A 16,526-nucleotide genomic window follows, 5' to 3' on the forward strand; every position below is an offset into this window, starting at 1 on the left:
GTAACAACAGATGGGTAGCAAAAGCACAGACAACTTTATAATTCAATAAAATACTATTTAAAAAAAAAAAAACACTGAATAAAAATGCGTTTTAAGCCTAGACTTGAAAACAGAGATAGAAGAAGTGTTCCTTATGTGGCAACTGACTCCACAAAAGAGGAGCAGCGACTGCTTAGACGTAAAAGAGCTTTATCCACAGATCTGAGGGACATATTAATTGAATATGGAATAATAAGATCTTTAATGTATGATGGGGCCTGATCATTGAGGGCTTTAAAGACAAACATCAGAATCTTAAACTGAATTCTAAAGGAAGCCAGTGACTGAAGTAATGTGATCATACTTTTTGGTAGATGTCAACAGCATTGCAGCTGCATTCTGGACCATCTGTAGTCGCAATAATGAAGATTGGGGAAACCCGAAATAGAGAGAATTACAATAATCCAAACGCGATGTAATAAAAGCATGCAGCCCATCAATCACACTGAGAAAAGGTAGGCAGCGATCATATTTAGCGTTTAATTGTAATGTTTAAATAGTTCCAGGTAGACAAAGTTATCTTTTCTCAAACAGTGTATATATTATCATGGTTAATTTAGACTTTTCAAGTGTTCTGAAAAGTTTGGGAACAGGCCGGTATGTAACAAATAGCCTAACAGAATGCATAATGTGTAATAACGTAGGTCTCTACTCAATGCATAAATGTGGTGATAAAGAGGGTGTGGATAAGGAGGCTGCTCTGCTCCTCGTTGACCGACATAAAAAAAAAATAGCGCACAAGTAGAGCGTCTGTGTGTGCTTGAGCATCTTTGGCTGAGCAGAGTAGCAACAAACTACGTCACACTTTAGTCCGCCCACTGACGTCACAGTGTGTGTGTAATACGGGATGCTGTCCAGACCTCCTTGGATGCTGCGTTGTGGACTGCACGATCAAGACAGACCCACACCCATCAGACCCTACGAAGCTTTAAATACATGTACACATTTTTTATTATCATTATTATTAACACATTTGAGAATATGTTTTTGCAGCTCGCAAAGTTTAAAGGGACCGTTCAACTAAAAATGAAAATTCTCTCATCATTTACTCACCTTCATGCCATCCCAGATGTGTATGACTTTCTTTCTTCTGCAGAACATAAATGAAGATTTTTAGAAGAATATCTAAACTCTGTAGGTCCTTACAATGCAAGTGAATGGTGACCAAAACTTTGAAGTTCCAAATATCAGAATCAGAATGAGCGTTATTGCCAAGTGTTCTCACGTACACAAGGAATTATTTTATTTTTTATTATATATATATATATATATATATATATATATATATATATATATATATATATATATATATATATATATATATTGGTGATAGGGGAAACAAGTGCACACAGAACATTACAGTGAGACAGAATATAAAACAAGGTAGGAGTGTAAATAGACATACAAATAATAGGGCATATAAGAGAATGGCATATGTACATGTGCAAGTGGTAATGTATGTGCAAGGTAGGGGTATGTACAGTTATTGAATTAAATATGTGAATTTACATATGTACATGAGATATGTATTTACATTATTGCACTATGGGGGAATCCTGAGGCAGTTTAATTGTTCACAAAAAAGCAGCATAAAAGTAATCCATATGACTCCAGTGGTTTAATCCATGTCTTCAGAAGCAGTATGATAGATGTGGGTGAGAAACACATCAATATTTTAGTCCATTTTTAGTTTTCTACTTTTACTTTTATGCTGCCTTTATTTGCTTTTTGGACTTTCAAAGGTCTGGTCACCATTCACTTGCATTGTATGGACCTACAGAGCAGAAATATTCTTTTAAAAATCTTTGTTTGTGTTCAGCAGAAGAAAGAAAGTTAGACACATCTGGGATGGCATGAGGGTGAGTAAATGATGAGAGAATTTTCATTTTTGAGTGAACTATCCCTTTAAGTTTATAGCAAACAAAATGGCAAAAGAATTACCACAAAGGAGAGACCGGGTCAAATTGTCACACTTTTTTATTTTTGATAGTCAGTTTTTGTATATGCACATAACTTTGCCTCCAAAACGGCTGTTGAACATTTCCACTATTATTGCCCACGAAAAAATGTTAATATAATACACCAGTCTCAGAAATGAACTTTTACCTTAAGCGGCAATATTTGCCCCCCAAATTTGATTTTATGGGGCATTGTTTACCTTTATGAGGGAAACTGTGTTTTAACCATACAAAACAAACAGTGTCTCATCTGTTAATATTAAATACTTCTATTTAATCAATTCATAAATATAAATTCTTGAATCAACATTGACTATGAGATAATATGTATAACTAGGAGCATAATAGAATATTAATAAACGTATCAGATGTTATAATTGAAAACGGAATCATTTCTTACATTGACATTTTTGCCCCCACATTTTGAATTATTTTTGTTACTTTTTGTGGCATTTTTGCCCCAAGGCCCCCTTAATTTTGACCCTGGTTGACACAACGGTAACCAGAAATACAAACATATCCAACCAATATTATAATTATAAACCGTATTACACGTGTGACAATTTGTCCCATATAAATGTGACAACCTGCCCCAACCTGACATTTATGAAAAATACCCTTGTCAGACTATAGGTATTTGGCTACTAGCCCTTAATCTTAATAAAATTAGTTGTTTTAGCCATATCTATGGTATGGTTAGATTTCACCATCCCAACTCTAAATCTGAAAATAATCTTGAGGCTGTCTTTTTTGAAACCTTATCTGCATTTTGAAACCAAGACTTTTTTTTTCTTTTTTTTTCAAAACGGTTGCCTTGAATTTACCACAAAATCCTGTTTGCATGAGAACAGCCTATGAGATGGTGACACTTTTTAAAATCAGGAAGTGAATTCGTATAGAGACAGAGGAAATTCATGCGAGCAAATCTACTTCTGCTCTGTGAAGCTGCATACATTAGAGTTACGCGACTATCTGCTGTTGTACGTGACACTGACATGAAGGAACGGGCAGGAAATGCCGATGGGTTACAGGAGAGACTCCATGCAATTTGAGCAGTCTCATTGGTTTAAATATGAATAGCACAATTAAAGTTACAAATTCAACTGCAATTAGAGCAGAGGTGCGAAGGCATGAAAGCTTGCAAAAAACTCTAAATAAGTTTCTCAAACAGCTGGAGAGAGTTGAAGATCAGCAGCTCAAAACAGGACTTAAGGTTTTTCTGCACAGCATACAAGGTGAGCTTGGCTGTTTATTTCAAATGTCTCATAGATATTATGGGCTTATTCTTTTTGTCCCCTAGTAGAAATAATGATAGATTCCCATATCATTTTGCAAAGTTGAATGTTTACTTTAAGGGTGTTTAGGGGTCTATACTTACCTAAGAGAAGCCTTTGTTCTGAAAACATATTGCAAAGTGCATTATAAACTCATCGATACATAAACAACATGCTGTTTGAGATTCCAATTTCTTCTCAAAGAAGCATATGTTTTCTAATCCTACTAGAAACCTGTTTGTCACAGCAGTGCTTCAATGTTTTATTTATACACCTTGTTTTAATGTGGCCTTAAACAGTTAGAAATGACACCTTTTTTTAATGGTTTGACTGCATTTGATTGTTACATTTTTGCCTATTACGTTTGTCATGTCCAGCGTCACCATATAAAATGTCATCATATCCCAAAATGTGCCAGTTTTATCACATTTTAAATGAAGTTATTTATCCAACAAACATCTCCACAAACACATGTTCCTCCATTACACCGTGATGATACTAATAGCAGTTACTACAGTCTGGATGTACAAGAAGAATCGTGGATGTTACTTCAGACAGGCGCACGTTGAAACATAATCACCATCTTAGAGACGTCATCATGGTGGCGAAGTGCTGGTCCATTTCCTGTCTGACGCTGTCTTGATGCCCACGAAACCACATCCTTTACATCTCAGGCACCACCTGTCTGCAGTGCTACTCTTAATTTCTGTGTCTGACCCAATTATTTGTATTATATTTTCCTCAAGATTCCTCTTTCTTTGAAATGAGGGAACCAGTTTTTAATTTATCTGTCATCTGTTGCTGTCAAGCCTTGCAAATCTGTCCAGCCTTGCAAATTTAAAGGGATAGTTCACTGACAAATGAAAATTCTGTCATTATTTACTCACCTTTAGATTTCTTTCCTCCATGAAATACAAAAGGAGATGTTAGGCAGAATGTTAGTCTCAGTCACCATTCACTTCCATTGCATCTTTGTTCCATACAATGAAAGTTGACAGAGGTTAACATTTTGCGTCTCCTGAGGTAAAAAAATCATACAGGTTTGGGATAACATGAGGTGATGACAGAAATTATGACACAAGTTTTCATATTTAGATAAACTATCCCTTTAAGTGGACATAAAGGTTAAAAGGGAGTTCAAGGTGGTCTTTTCCATGAGCACTTAACCAGTCATTAAAAAAAAAAAAAAAAAAAGAATTCTGTTGCACTTTATTCTGTTTTGAATACTATTATGATGCTAGTGATACTTTGTAATACAGCACTTTTCATACCACTGTCTCCTAAGATGATTCGCTTATGTATTCCTCTCTTGTAAGTTGCTTTGGATAAAAGCGTCTGCCAAATGAATAAATGTAAATGTAAATAAAGGGTAAATCCTTGCTTTAGGTTGCAATATTTACTAATCGGTTTCATGTTCGCAAGTGTCCATACAGTACGTATTTCACAGGGTTGAACTTATGCTGACAGTGACTAATGCACATTTAATCAAGTGTTTGTTGATACTCTGTGTAATGTACTTCCTCCCCATACTTCTGCTTGTGTGAGATTATGTGTCCTTTGATCTAGATTGCAGCTGAATATTAAGACAATATCAACTGAATCTCACGGATGCTCTGTTTCTTAAATGCACAACATTTAAAACTAGATTTTAACGTTTTGTTCTGTTTTTTTATTAAATTTCTGTGGTAATATGTGCAAAACTCACCGCCACGATGCTTGGGAGTTCAAGGTGGTTGCTAGGTGGTTTATTACTTGCCCATGTCAAAAGAGCCCGCCCTCAAGTGTCTATGATATTCTGGTCACTAAATATGGCTTGAGTCCCTCCTTTAATGTGCGTGTATGAGATTTTGTTTCATCATCCTCCAGTCTGATTGCTTGCCTTAGCAAGCACCACTAATCCTGTAAACAAAGTGGCAGAGCAATAGTTAAAATCAAGATAAATAAAAAAACAAGTGGATGGTCTTTGAATATCATTCATTAGCCCAAATAGTCCAAATAACATATGGATTAAAAGGCAGAAAGGGTACTTGACAGAAAAGAAATAAAAATAAAGAAAACTGGAGAGAGAAAGTCTGCTGTTGGCTTTTAAGCATAGAGATTTGGGAATAGGACTGACATATTTAAATCTTGCTTATACTGCAGGGAGCCAAGAGAGTGGGAGACTTGCAGAGTGACGGCGATTTAGGGAGGAAAGAGAGACAGGGGAAAACATGTTTATGAGTGCGAGATCTCCAAGACAGAAATGGCTACTGTAAAATTTCAGGACAGAGAATATAATACAGTAGAACATATATATTATATGAATAAATAAGCTTGACTTTTTTCATTTTCTGAAGAAAATTTGAGTTGTGTTTGCCAATGCAAAATGCAGTGCCATGATGCTAGAGTGTTCTGTGTGGTTGCCAGGGCATTGTTGTGTGGTTGCTAAGGTGTTCTGAGTCATTTTTAGCATGTTGCTATGCAGTTGCTAGGGTGATCTGGGTGGTTACTAGGGTGTTGCTAAAGTGTTTTGGGTGGTTGATTACTGCCCTAACTTAAAAGGGTCTATCTCATAGTCTCTATCATATTCTGATCTTAAGATATGATTCCGGCCCCTAATTTTTTCCTCATTAAAAAAGTTTAACTCCTAAAGACAAACATTGTAATGTGGCAATATACTGTATGTAGGAAATCATTACCGCTCACATTAACATGAAGACTCCAGTCATATCAGTAACCTTATAAAAGCTGTTTTAATTTACATGGAGAGGGTCCACACCACACATGTGGGCTGCCATGTTCGAATCACATGACCAGCCGAATACTTGTCGCTTAATCTCAGTAACTGTCCTGTTATTTGACACTTTCACTCATTGATTAAAGTAATCATAGCTGACTGTGAATACTAAATTTCTACAATGGCATCTGAAACTGAAAACTATTGATTATAAATGATGCTGCATCCAAGCAGTCAGTGTAAGTCCAAGATTACACAAAGACAAAAGTTACTGAGTGCATCTTTAATGGAAATCAATGGGTTTTTTTCACCAATTTTTTGTCCGTCCAGCCTAAATCTTAAATCAGAGTTACAGAAATTCCATGTAGTTAAAGAAATTGCACACCTTGCCTCATAAGCCACACAATTTTTAGTATGCTAAAAGGTGTAATCTGGCCTGGGTTGTTTTGTGTTGTTTTGTTACTCTTAGAAAAAATCTATAAAATGTATATACATTTAAATATATAGTATACTGTATTTACACTCACTGAGCACCTGTACACCTTCTTATTCATGTGATCTAATCAGCCAATCGTGTGGCAGCAGTGCAATGCCTAAAGTCACGCAGATACGGGTCAGGAACTTCAGTTAATGTTCACATTAACCATCAGAATGTGGAAAAAATATGATCTCTGTGATTTTGACCGTGGCATAATTTTTGGTGCCAGACGGGCTGGTTTGATTATTTCTGTAACTGCTGATCTCCTGGGATTTTCACGCACAACAGTCTCAAACAAAAACTAAAAACATCCAGTGAGCGGCAGTTCTGCGGAGGAAATGCCTTGTTGATGAGAGAGGTCAACAGAGAATGGCCAGACTGGTTCGAGCTGACAGAAAGGCTATGGTAACGCAGATAACCTCTCTGTACAATTGTAGTGATCAAAATAGCATCTCAGAATGCACAACACGTCGAACCTTGAGGATGATGGGCTACAACTGCAGAAGACAACGTCTGGCACTTTATTAGGACCATAGTGTTCCTAATAAAGTGCTCAGTGAGTGTATATACAGTACTGTGCAAAAGAGTTAGCCACTTTAGGAAAATGTTGCATAGTGGCATCTTCAAATATTATGCCATAAATAGTTTACGCAAATAAATGTTAACTCTATTTAATCTTATATGGAATTGTGACAACTGTCCTCATGATTGATAGCAATCAATATCATGTATTATTGATTTGCAAACCCTACATGGCTTCTCATGAATAATTTTTAGAAAATTATTTCCGCTACCAGACGCTACTGAAAAACGATTGAAAAAATATTTAGTGATCTGATACTCTCAGTTGTGTCAATTCAAGTTTAGTAGTTCTGCAATACACCCCACTTGACAAACAGATTAATCAATGAAGTCATCAATTATATTGCATGCCCTCACACACTCATACACACCTTAGTCAGGACAGTGAATGCACAGAGCAGTGGGTTAGATATGGAGATAAGCAAAAGAGAGCCAGAGACTAAATGGAATCAGATCATGGTGGAGGCGGAGTTAAGCCCCAGAATACCTTGGTAACAAGCAAGCTCAGTGTCTGGGAAGGAAAAGGTGGGGGGACATAGCGGCTCTTGAATCACTGTACTGACTGTGACTGTGATATGTGGCATGTTGCTGCCTGACACAGCACTGGATACAGTGCAAAATGGCCTCCTTTTTTTATTGAAATGTCTTGATCGGCTTTGCACATTACATATTTGTGTTTTTCTTGTGTGGTTGACCTCTCTTCCTCATCAGATCTTGCGAGCTTTGCAAGTCTGCCTTTATTCCTCGACACATCACTGATTCTCACATTTGAGCAGCGTATAGTGTGTAAGTTAGAGAAGAGAGAGAAGGGGAGGGAGAGGAGAGAGAAGAGGGGAGGGGGTAGCAGGTTGTGAAAAGCAGAGGCTGGGAGCTGTCTGGCTGGTGACAAGGGCAGAGAGAGAGAGAGAGAGAGGGGCGGGAGATGGAGAGAGAAGCAGGGTATTCCTGCTCAGTGCTGTTCTGTGTGGGTTTGAAAAAGACCTTCCACTGGAGAGAACCGAAAGACCCCTGTTCATGATGCGTTATTCGTCTGAACCTTTGGCATGAGATGCTTCTTCCTTTCTTGAACAGAGCATGCTCGTCTCGCGTGTCTGCTTTTATTGACATCCCCTACCGCTTGACGCACAGATCACTGAAGACGTGATGAATAGACTCTCTGTGAGGACACTGGGATTTCTCTCTCTGGATTTGCCATAACTATCTCCAACGATCCATGTGTCATGGAGACTGACTTCTGTGATTCACTCTTCACAGATGGAGCAGGTTGGTGATGTGCCTTGATGTGAGGGTAACAGCTCTGCACACCTTCCAGATGTAATTCTACTTTGTGTTGTCCTTGACTCAATTTTCTCTCTGATTTGTACTGCGTACGTTGTCATTTTGCCTTTGAAACGGCCTCTTGTTGAATGTAGTCAATTAAATCATGAGCATGCTTATCATGCAAGTGTCGAGAGGTGAGCATATTTCTGCATGCTTAACATAGGTGTGAGAGGAATCGAGAACAGCAAAACGCAGAGAATGACATGGAATCTGAGGTTTGTGAAGAGACACAGTGGTTTGCAAGAGCACAAAAGACACTGAGAGAAATTTTGTTCACTCTGGGGAACGGGGTCACACTTCAGCCCTTTTCTTTGACATAGGCTAGTTACATGAATTTCTTTCTGTCTGATGGATTTGCTGTAGAAGCCACTGAACAAGTGATTATTTAGTACTTTAAATTTATTTCTGTCCTTGATTTGTTGGGAAATTCTGGACCACATGAACCGATCCGGCCCATCCCAGTCAAAAACCACCTACCTTATCTCCCTTACCCTGGTAAAGGTAGAGACCACTGAAGAACATGAATTGGAAATGCCCAGGCAAACTTTGGAGGGAACTGTGAATGATGCTTGTGGAACAAAGCATCTTAAACACAGTGGATCCAATAATGAAGGCCAGGAATGCCAGAAAATGGTTGAGGCTGTGGAGCTGGAGGCTGAAGAATCCATAAAATTCTCAGAGGAACAGGAAATACTCCAAAGCCCAAGGAAGGACAAAGCAATTTTTACAGATTGTGTTCATCCCAGTGATAGGCAAAAATCAATAATATCGCTCAACACAGAAAATGGAAGGGCCAGAGAATCCACAGGAAAGTCTCAAACCAAGGTTCCTCAGCATCTCTGTGATATCCCAGTTCGTGCAACCCAGCGACCCGTGTCTCTCCTCAAAGCTCACGGCAGTAGTCGTGAATTCAAGGAGTCCAGAGAGAACATCCATGCCTCCTCGAAGAGCCTTGATCGTAAGGACAGTCGGACCAGGATCCAATCCCCGAACAGCCCTACTCCTGGATCTTTCCGGGCATCGTGGGCTGTAAGCGAGGTCAAACCTTGTGATGAAGACCTCAAAGGAGGTGTTGGGATGATGAGGCCCACTGACGGTGATATAATGTCCATGCAAACCCAAAGTCCTCGAGCCGAGAGATTAAAGGCAGGATCTACATCTCTGCCAACCCCTGTTGCCTTGATATCCAAGCCTCAACGCAAGGGAAAGAGTCGAACCTTGGACAACAGTGACCTGAATTGTCTCTCGGAGGACCTCCTGAAGAGCAAGGCTGGCCATATGACATCTGACTTTAGGACGGCTCAGTCCCAGGGGGCTTCGGCACGTGACCGCAAGATGCTGAGATTTATTAGTGGCATTTTTACCAAGAGCACTCCAGTGGCAACCAGTACGACCATTGTGACCCCAATCTATAGCTCCATTCAGAGGGAATCCAGCGAGGAGGAAGGTAGGAGAACATTACTCTCACAAACACAACTCAACATCTCAGTTGCCTTAAAAAAATGAGAGGGGGGTCACACCATGTCATCTTTAGGTTCATCTTCAATATATCTACAACATTTTCATCACTGAAGGTTATGTCATAGAGTAATACATTTACAAAAAGCTAACATTTCTTTCTTGATGTTTTAGTTCACATTCATTTTTCACATTGACGTGGGACATGTCACACTGTTTATTGTGATCCACAGAGACAGAATTCTGGTATTATCGAAGGACAAAGGATACTTTGGATTTCTGAGTGCCGCTATATCTTGCGCACGCTGTGCAAATTTTGTAATCAGCACAGTACTGTCTGCGTGCAGTCCAGTTTTTCTAGACATGTGGACAGTTCATGTCTGTGCACATCGTCTGCCCATGCATCTGCCGTTCACTATCCTAAAGTGTATCATAAAACATTCCTAGTGCTCAAGCGTTGAGCTCGTCCATACAGGCTTGCAGTCAAAAGAGTATACTTTGAAAGGCTGAGTGCTCAACCGTGTGCGAGACGGAGTTGCATGCGGAAAAGCGAAGTATACTCTAGTCTTAATTCTAATGCCTTGGGTTAAGAAGTTAAGAAGATCCTGGTCTTTTCTTTTCAACCACCCCCTACCTTTTCTGTTTCTGAACTGAAATAATTGGAATGGGAAACCAATTTGATAATACCCACGCCACAGGCAACATGATTTTACCAAATGTCCTAATCCCATCTTTGATGTTTCGCCCACTTCCTGTCTTGTGATCTCATTCTTCCACAGAGCTTCAGTCTTTTCATAACCAGCCTCATAATTTTGAAACATATCCAACCACATATTTAACACCCTAAACTGTTTTCATTTTACAGTGGAAAATCTAATACGAAATAACACACTCTGCTTGCTTTTTTGACATCTAATTTTGGAATATCTAAATCCACAGACATTCAGGAATGAGCTTTACCCTTGCCACATGTATTTCAATCATACTTTTAAGAGTAATGTCTAAATTAACATTTTGATTAAATCTCAAGAGTAGAAGCCTAAAGTGTAGTTTTTCAAATGATCATCCCTTATTAGTACCTGTCAAAAGAAAATGTAGATAATGAGGGTTCAACTCATTTGTGTGCATCAAAAGAACATGGTTTACTCCCTGGAAAGGCATAGTTCTCTAAAAAATGTAAATTATTTTATTAATTACTCACCGTCATGTTCCAACACCTTTACGATTTTCTTTCTTCCATTATGGAAAAAAGATGCAATAAAAAAAAAAAGTGAATGGTGTCAAAAGCGAACAGTCTGCCTAACATCTCCTTTTGTGTTCCACACAAGAAAGAATGAAACTCACACAGGTTTGGAGCATTATGAGGGTGAGTGAAGGATCTCTGAATGACAGAAATTTCATTTTGGAGTGAACTATCCCATTAAAAAACGAACAAAGGCTTTTTTTACAAGCTATGTCCGTATTCCACGACAGTACAGATATGAAGAGAAGTCTGTGAATGTCATTATGGTAAAATGGTATCTGACCTGTTTCATCAACATTGATAATCTTACAAGTGGTTCAATATTGGTGTGCACATATTTGTGGTCTATATGAGGTGAGTAAAATATCTGATGAGTCTGTACACACAACGCATGCGCGCACAAAATATTTATGTATGTGTTCTCTGAGTGAACAGAAGCAGCGGCTGGAGGTGGGGTTGTCATGGCAACAGGGAGGGCTGAGAGAGTTGCCTGTTGTGTGGCTGTTATGCCAGAGAGTGAGCCACAGATTAAATGAAAAGGAGTGAGGGTATGCGAGGGGGGGCATGTAAAAAAGAATGTGACACATAGAGCATCCTTTTAGAGGGGGTTAGTGTGTCAGATATATGCCAGTCTTACTGCACTGGCTTTAAATCTGATGTGCCCTGGCGTACAATGACCTCATAGAATTGCGCTGAATTCAAAGGGGGTTAAACCCCTTCCGTTATGTCGCAGGTGGCGCGAGAGAAAGGAACCTGCACATGAGTGCCAACTCAGATCGTACTCCAATCTAAGCTGTGAACTCTTGCATCTGTTTGTCGTGAGCTGCTTTAAGGCGTCCATGCCCAATGCAACAAAAGCATCATGCCCTTCACATCCGACGCTTGATGCTCCAACACAAGACGAGGAGATCGCAAGAGTGACTTGGTGCCGACAGCATTGCCGGGTATAAAGCCCTGCAGAAAAATAGTGAGAGTACGCTAAGACTTTCAATAAAAAGCAGAGAGGGGTGTGGATGCTCCATGCTCACTGCTGCATGGATACACCTGCAGTCCTTCACACCCTGTGGATTATTAGAGATGTATAACACTAAAGGGAACTGAATCAAATTGCATTTCGATGGAGCACAGAAATGTGCTAAAGCACGGGCATGTTTTAACGCCTGATCTTTGTTTAAATTGTCACGGATGACCATTTAGAGTGGCCTCATAAATATATAGCATGACTTCGATGGTCATGAAAGATAATGTGGCTTGACATGAAGAGAGATGATAATGTCATTTCTCTGATCAGTCTTTATAGGGGTATTTCACCCAAAAATTCTGTCATCACTTACTCACGCCCTTGTTGTTCCAAACCCATATGACTTTATTTCTTCTGTGCAACACAAAAGGCAGACTGTTAGGGATTGACAGCCTCAGTCACATTCAATTTCATATTTTTTTCCATATAAAGAAAGTGAATAGTGACTGAGGCTGTGATCAGCCCCTAAAACTGTCTAACATCTCCTTTTGTGTCAGGTTAGGTTTATCTCATTTTCTAGGGTCATCTCCTTTTCCAAAAAAGTCAAACAAGTTTCGAACAACATGACAGTATTTTCATTTTTGGGGTGAAATATCTCTTTAATAGATCTGATGGTTGTGTTCAGAGTTCATAAAATGGTGTTAAACTCCCTCTCCCTGTGACTCATCTGAAGTTCATATCACTGATGTCAAGGGGATTTGCACTATAGATCTAATAGATCTTTTTAGAAAATAGAAATACAGTAGGTGACATAATTAGCACATGATCCCATCTCCATTATGTTATGTGATTCATTCGTTTATTTTTCTGCTATGATTCTATTAGTGATTCCTGTTAAGGCAAGCACACTTTTACTATTGCTCAAACTTAAGTTAGTGATCTGATCACACCCCTAATCGTAAGTATTGAAATTCATTAAATAACTCTTGCACCATTTGTGGTACAAATATGAAGGATAGAAGTCGACCGGTAGTGGAATTTGCTGATACCGATAACTAAGGTGGTGGAAAAGGCTGATAACCAATAAATCGGCTGATAGTTGTTTTTTTTATCGATTTATAGATAAAGAAAAAATTCTAAAAAAAATGTTTTAACTTCTCTTACTATGAAGGGTACAGACACTGAGGCTACAAGATTCCAAAATGAATAAAATCCCAAAATCAGTTTATTGTGCAACCAAAATCTCAATAATAACCCCCCAAAAAATTAGTCTTTCAACTATAAGCAAGTCTGAAATACAAGGTGGACTCTCATTTTGAAATTACAGAGACTTGGCTACCTTACAATGCTCTATATGTAAGTTTTTACCAAATGAAGCTTTTTATAGCCTATATATTCACCAGATGAAGGGTTTTTATGTACAGTATATATTTATGTACAGTATATATTTTACCAGATGAGGTTTATTGATGAAGAATAAAACAAATAATGAAAAATTTTCAGCATAGATTTTTTGCTGATAACTGATAGTTCCATAAAGCAACTATCGGCACCGATTAATCGGTAAAATCGATATATTGGTCTAACTCTAATGAATGATTCCTTTTTCCATACAATGGAAACTTACATGGAAGGAAGGACCAGAGCCATATCTAGGGAGGGACCAGAATATTAAAGAGACTTTGGGGTGGACTATTTTGACTTGAGCCAGCAAGCAAACTCCTTGCAACCACATAGCAACACCCTAGCATTGTGGTGACTTTTGCACAAGAAAGCACCACCCACCAACTTTTCTTAAAATAAAAAATAAAAAAATTATTTTTACTCCATATAACTAGTTCTATTACTCCATATTTGAGGCCTAGACTCTGAGTTATGACCTAACTGACTTTTCTTTTTTTCAGCATCATGCGCCAATAGCCAGGAATGGACCCTAACTCGAACTATTCCGGAGCTGAGATTGGTAAGAGCTATTATTATTATTATTATTATTATTATTCTTTAATCAGTTCTCAACATCAGTATCATATCTCCCAATACACTCATTTATGGAACAGTATTTCAATTTGTTAAGAGCACTGAAAAAAAAGATGCAATTTAAATTGGTACCATACTACTGAGTAAGGATACGTATTTGCCCATAAGAAATAAAAATCACAAACAAGATCTATTTAATATCTCAATTGCTTTTCTTAGACATCAATGACATTTAAAGACAGCAAATGTCTCAAACTTTGCTAAGATTAGCCAAAATATCAAATTCATCCAAGATGAAATTATCTGAACTATGCAATTAACATTTATTTTACAGCTCTGTACTGTTACTGTATGTCAACAATTATCATACTGTATGTCTATTTGTATTTCGCCTAACACTCAGAGACTCAGTGTAGCAGAATTGCAATGTTTGTTTACAGCAATTAAACCATTCCTATTATTTATCATTTGTTTTTATAAAAAACTACACATAATAGTAGTTGACACTCTGAACTGTATTACAACAACAGTTTTTGTGGGGGGGATGCATTAATGTAATGTCACAGCTTGCTAAAGTTACACAATAGACACCTCAAAGCAAAATGTGTATAAAAATTAAGATTTAAGGAATAAAAGCAGAAAATAGCAGATGCACTACATGCATAATCATACTATATGTACATTCTTTTGTGTGAAAAGATGATTAAAAATGTAATCCTTTCTGGCACATGCAGGGGGTTCTTGGGAGCATTCGCAGTGGAAAATCTGCGCTTGTAAACAGATTCATCACAGGAAGTTACCTTCCTCTTGAATCGCATGAGGGTAAGAGCTTTGTGCTTGTTCTCATCGTCTCTTTCTAGAGTGTCATTTTAACCATTTTGCAGCATTTTAGCTATCTTAATTTTCACCTTTTTCTTTTCTGTTAGGTGGAAGATATAAAAAGGAGGTGTTGGTGGAGGGACAGAGTCAGTTATTGCTGATACGTGAGGAATCTGGCCCACCAAATGCACAGGTGTGTGTGTATGTGCACTTAGGCCAAAATATATATATGCAAGTGTGCAAATGCAGATGTAAATGCCTGGCTAACGTATCGCAAGTGTGCTGTCTCGTTGTACATACTTATTGTGCGTTCTTGCAAGTTTCAGTGGTAGTAACAAACCTCAGTCTTCAAGGAGTTACCATCAATTATCTGTGTTTCTTTAAAGCTTTTTTGGCATGATTCTGTTCAAACTGTTGCCCCGCCATGACAGTAATTGACCTGAGAGAGAAAAATGACTGTAGAAGCTTTAGTGCCCCTTGTTGCAATGCTGAGAACACAGACTTGCGTTGCATTTTGACACATTTTGTAAAGCAACAACACATGAGCTTGCTCAATACAAAGTGTACCAAAGACTAAATATTATCTCATCATTAATATTATAATATCCCTGATGTACAAAAAGAAAAGATGAAGTTGCCATTTATGAGGTTTAATCATCAACAACAAAAACAAAACCAGGCCATATGAGCCATGAAACTCGCAATTAGACAAGACTAAATGACTGGTAATAAATACATTATTTCTTAAAATCAAAATAATCAGTCCAGCCAATGGGAAAAAATCCACACACTGTTTACATTCATCTTTTCTCTCAGTAGAAAGCATAAACTCTCTCTGTCGAGGCAGGTGATTACAGTTAACAGCAACTGGTAGGGAAAGTACCTCAGGCGCATACGGGGCAAAGTGATACATTATTAATGATGTGGTATTTGCTAAATATGCTTAAGATAAGAGGACTCTTCATTATTGTGGAAAGTATCAAATATATACCAAAATTAACCTGTTTACGACTGAAATAATTAAAAATGTTTAACGTTGTTTATAGTTTTGCAAGATGTCCATGTTCTTCATAAAATTATTTATAAGTCTTGTGTATGATCTTTGCAGTTTCTGTATGGTGGAACTGAAGTACTTTTGAAGGTTGACATGTATGAAATATCACCCATGAGTGTAATTTGTGAAAATTACTCTATTACTTTGGGTATATTTCAGTTATAATGTGCATTTTGCTTCCATTTGAAAGTGTAACGTGGGTGTCTAGGTGTGGAAGAGAGGAGACGCAGGAGTAGATTCTTTTAATCCTTTAATAATCGAGTGGAACAAACATTAAATCTTATCAAAACTAAGCACAACATAACAGTACACAATGTAACACTTCAAGGACTGACAAAGGATGAATAGACGTAGAGGGTATTTATACAATGACGAATGGTGGAATGGAGGACAGGTGAGGAGGATTGGAAACAGGTGGAAGTGATGAGGGCAGTGGATTCTGGGAAATGTAGTGCAGGGAAAAACTTCAAAATAAGAGTCCTTGAAGAATATGAGGGAGACAGACTGTGACAGAAAGAAATTCTCTCTCGGCTAATGCTGTTAATTATACAGGGGACCTTATAACATTGTACATTACGATAAATTTATCTAACAAATTTTATTTTATCATTTGTTTTTCAGCAATTTGGTCATTTTGATATATAAAT

General features: G+C 38.0%; 1 protein-coding gene across 5 annotated transcripts in view; it reads left to right on the top strand.

The window, feature by feature from the left end:
• The first annotated feature begins 2,919 nt into the window (after positions 1-2,919).
• Positions 2,920-16,526, top strand: part of agap2 (ArfGAP with GTPase domain, ankyrin repeat and PH domain 2) — a 41,123-nt gene continuing 27,516 nt past the window's right edge. For 3 of the 5 annotated variants that reach the window (XM_051662834.1, XM_051662835.1, XM_051662837.1), the window contains exons 1-4: positions 2,920-3,232; positions 13,934-13,992; positions 14,741-14,828; positions 14,933-15,018. In XM_051662834.1, the coding sequence (XP_051518794.1) occupies positions 3,070-3,232; positions 13,934-13,992; positions 14,741-14,828; positions 14,933-15,018 (396 nt within the window). In that variant the 5' untranslated portion in view covers positions 2,920-3,069. Of the gene's footprint in view, positions 3,233-7,989; positions 9,815-13,933; positions 13,993-14,740; positions 14,829-14,932; positions 15,019-16,526 lie in introns of those variants that run through there. The other 2 variants (XM_051662836.1, XM_051662838.1) reach the window with 2 other exon arrangements.

Source organism: Myxocyprinus asiaticus, chromosome 29 (assembly GCF_019703515.2).
Source record: "Myxocyprinus asiaticus isolate MX2 ecotype Aquarium Trade chromosome 29, UBuf_Myxa_2, whole genome shotgun sequence".
In the NCBI taxonomy this organism is placed as follows: domain Eukaryota; kingdom Metazoa; phylum Chordata; class Actinopteri; order Cypriniformes; family Catostomidae; genus Myxocyprinus; species Myxocyprinus asiaticus.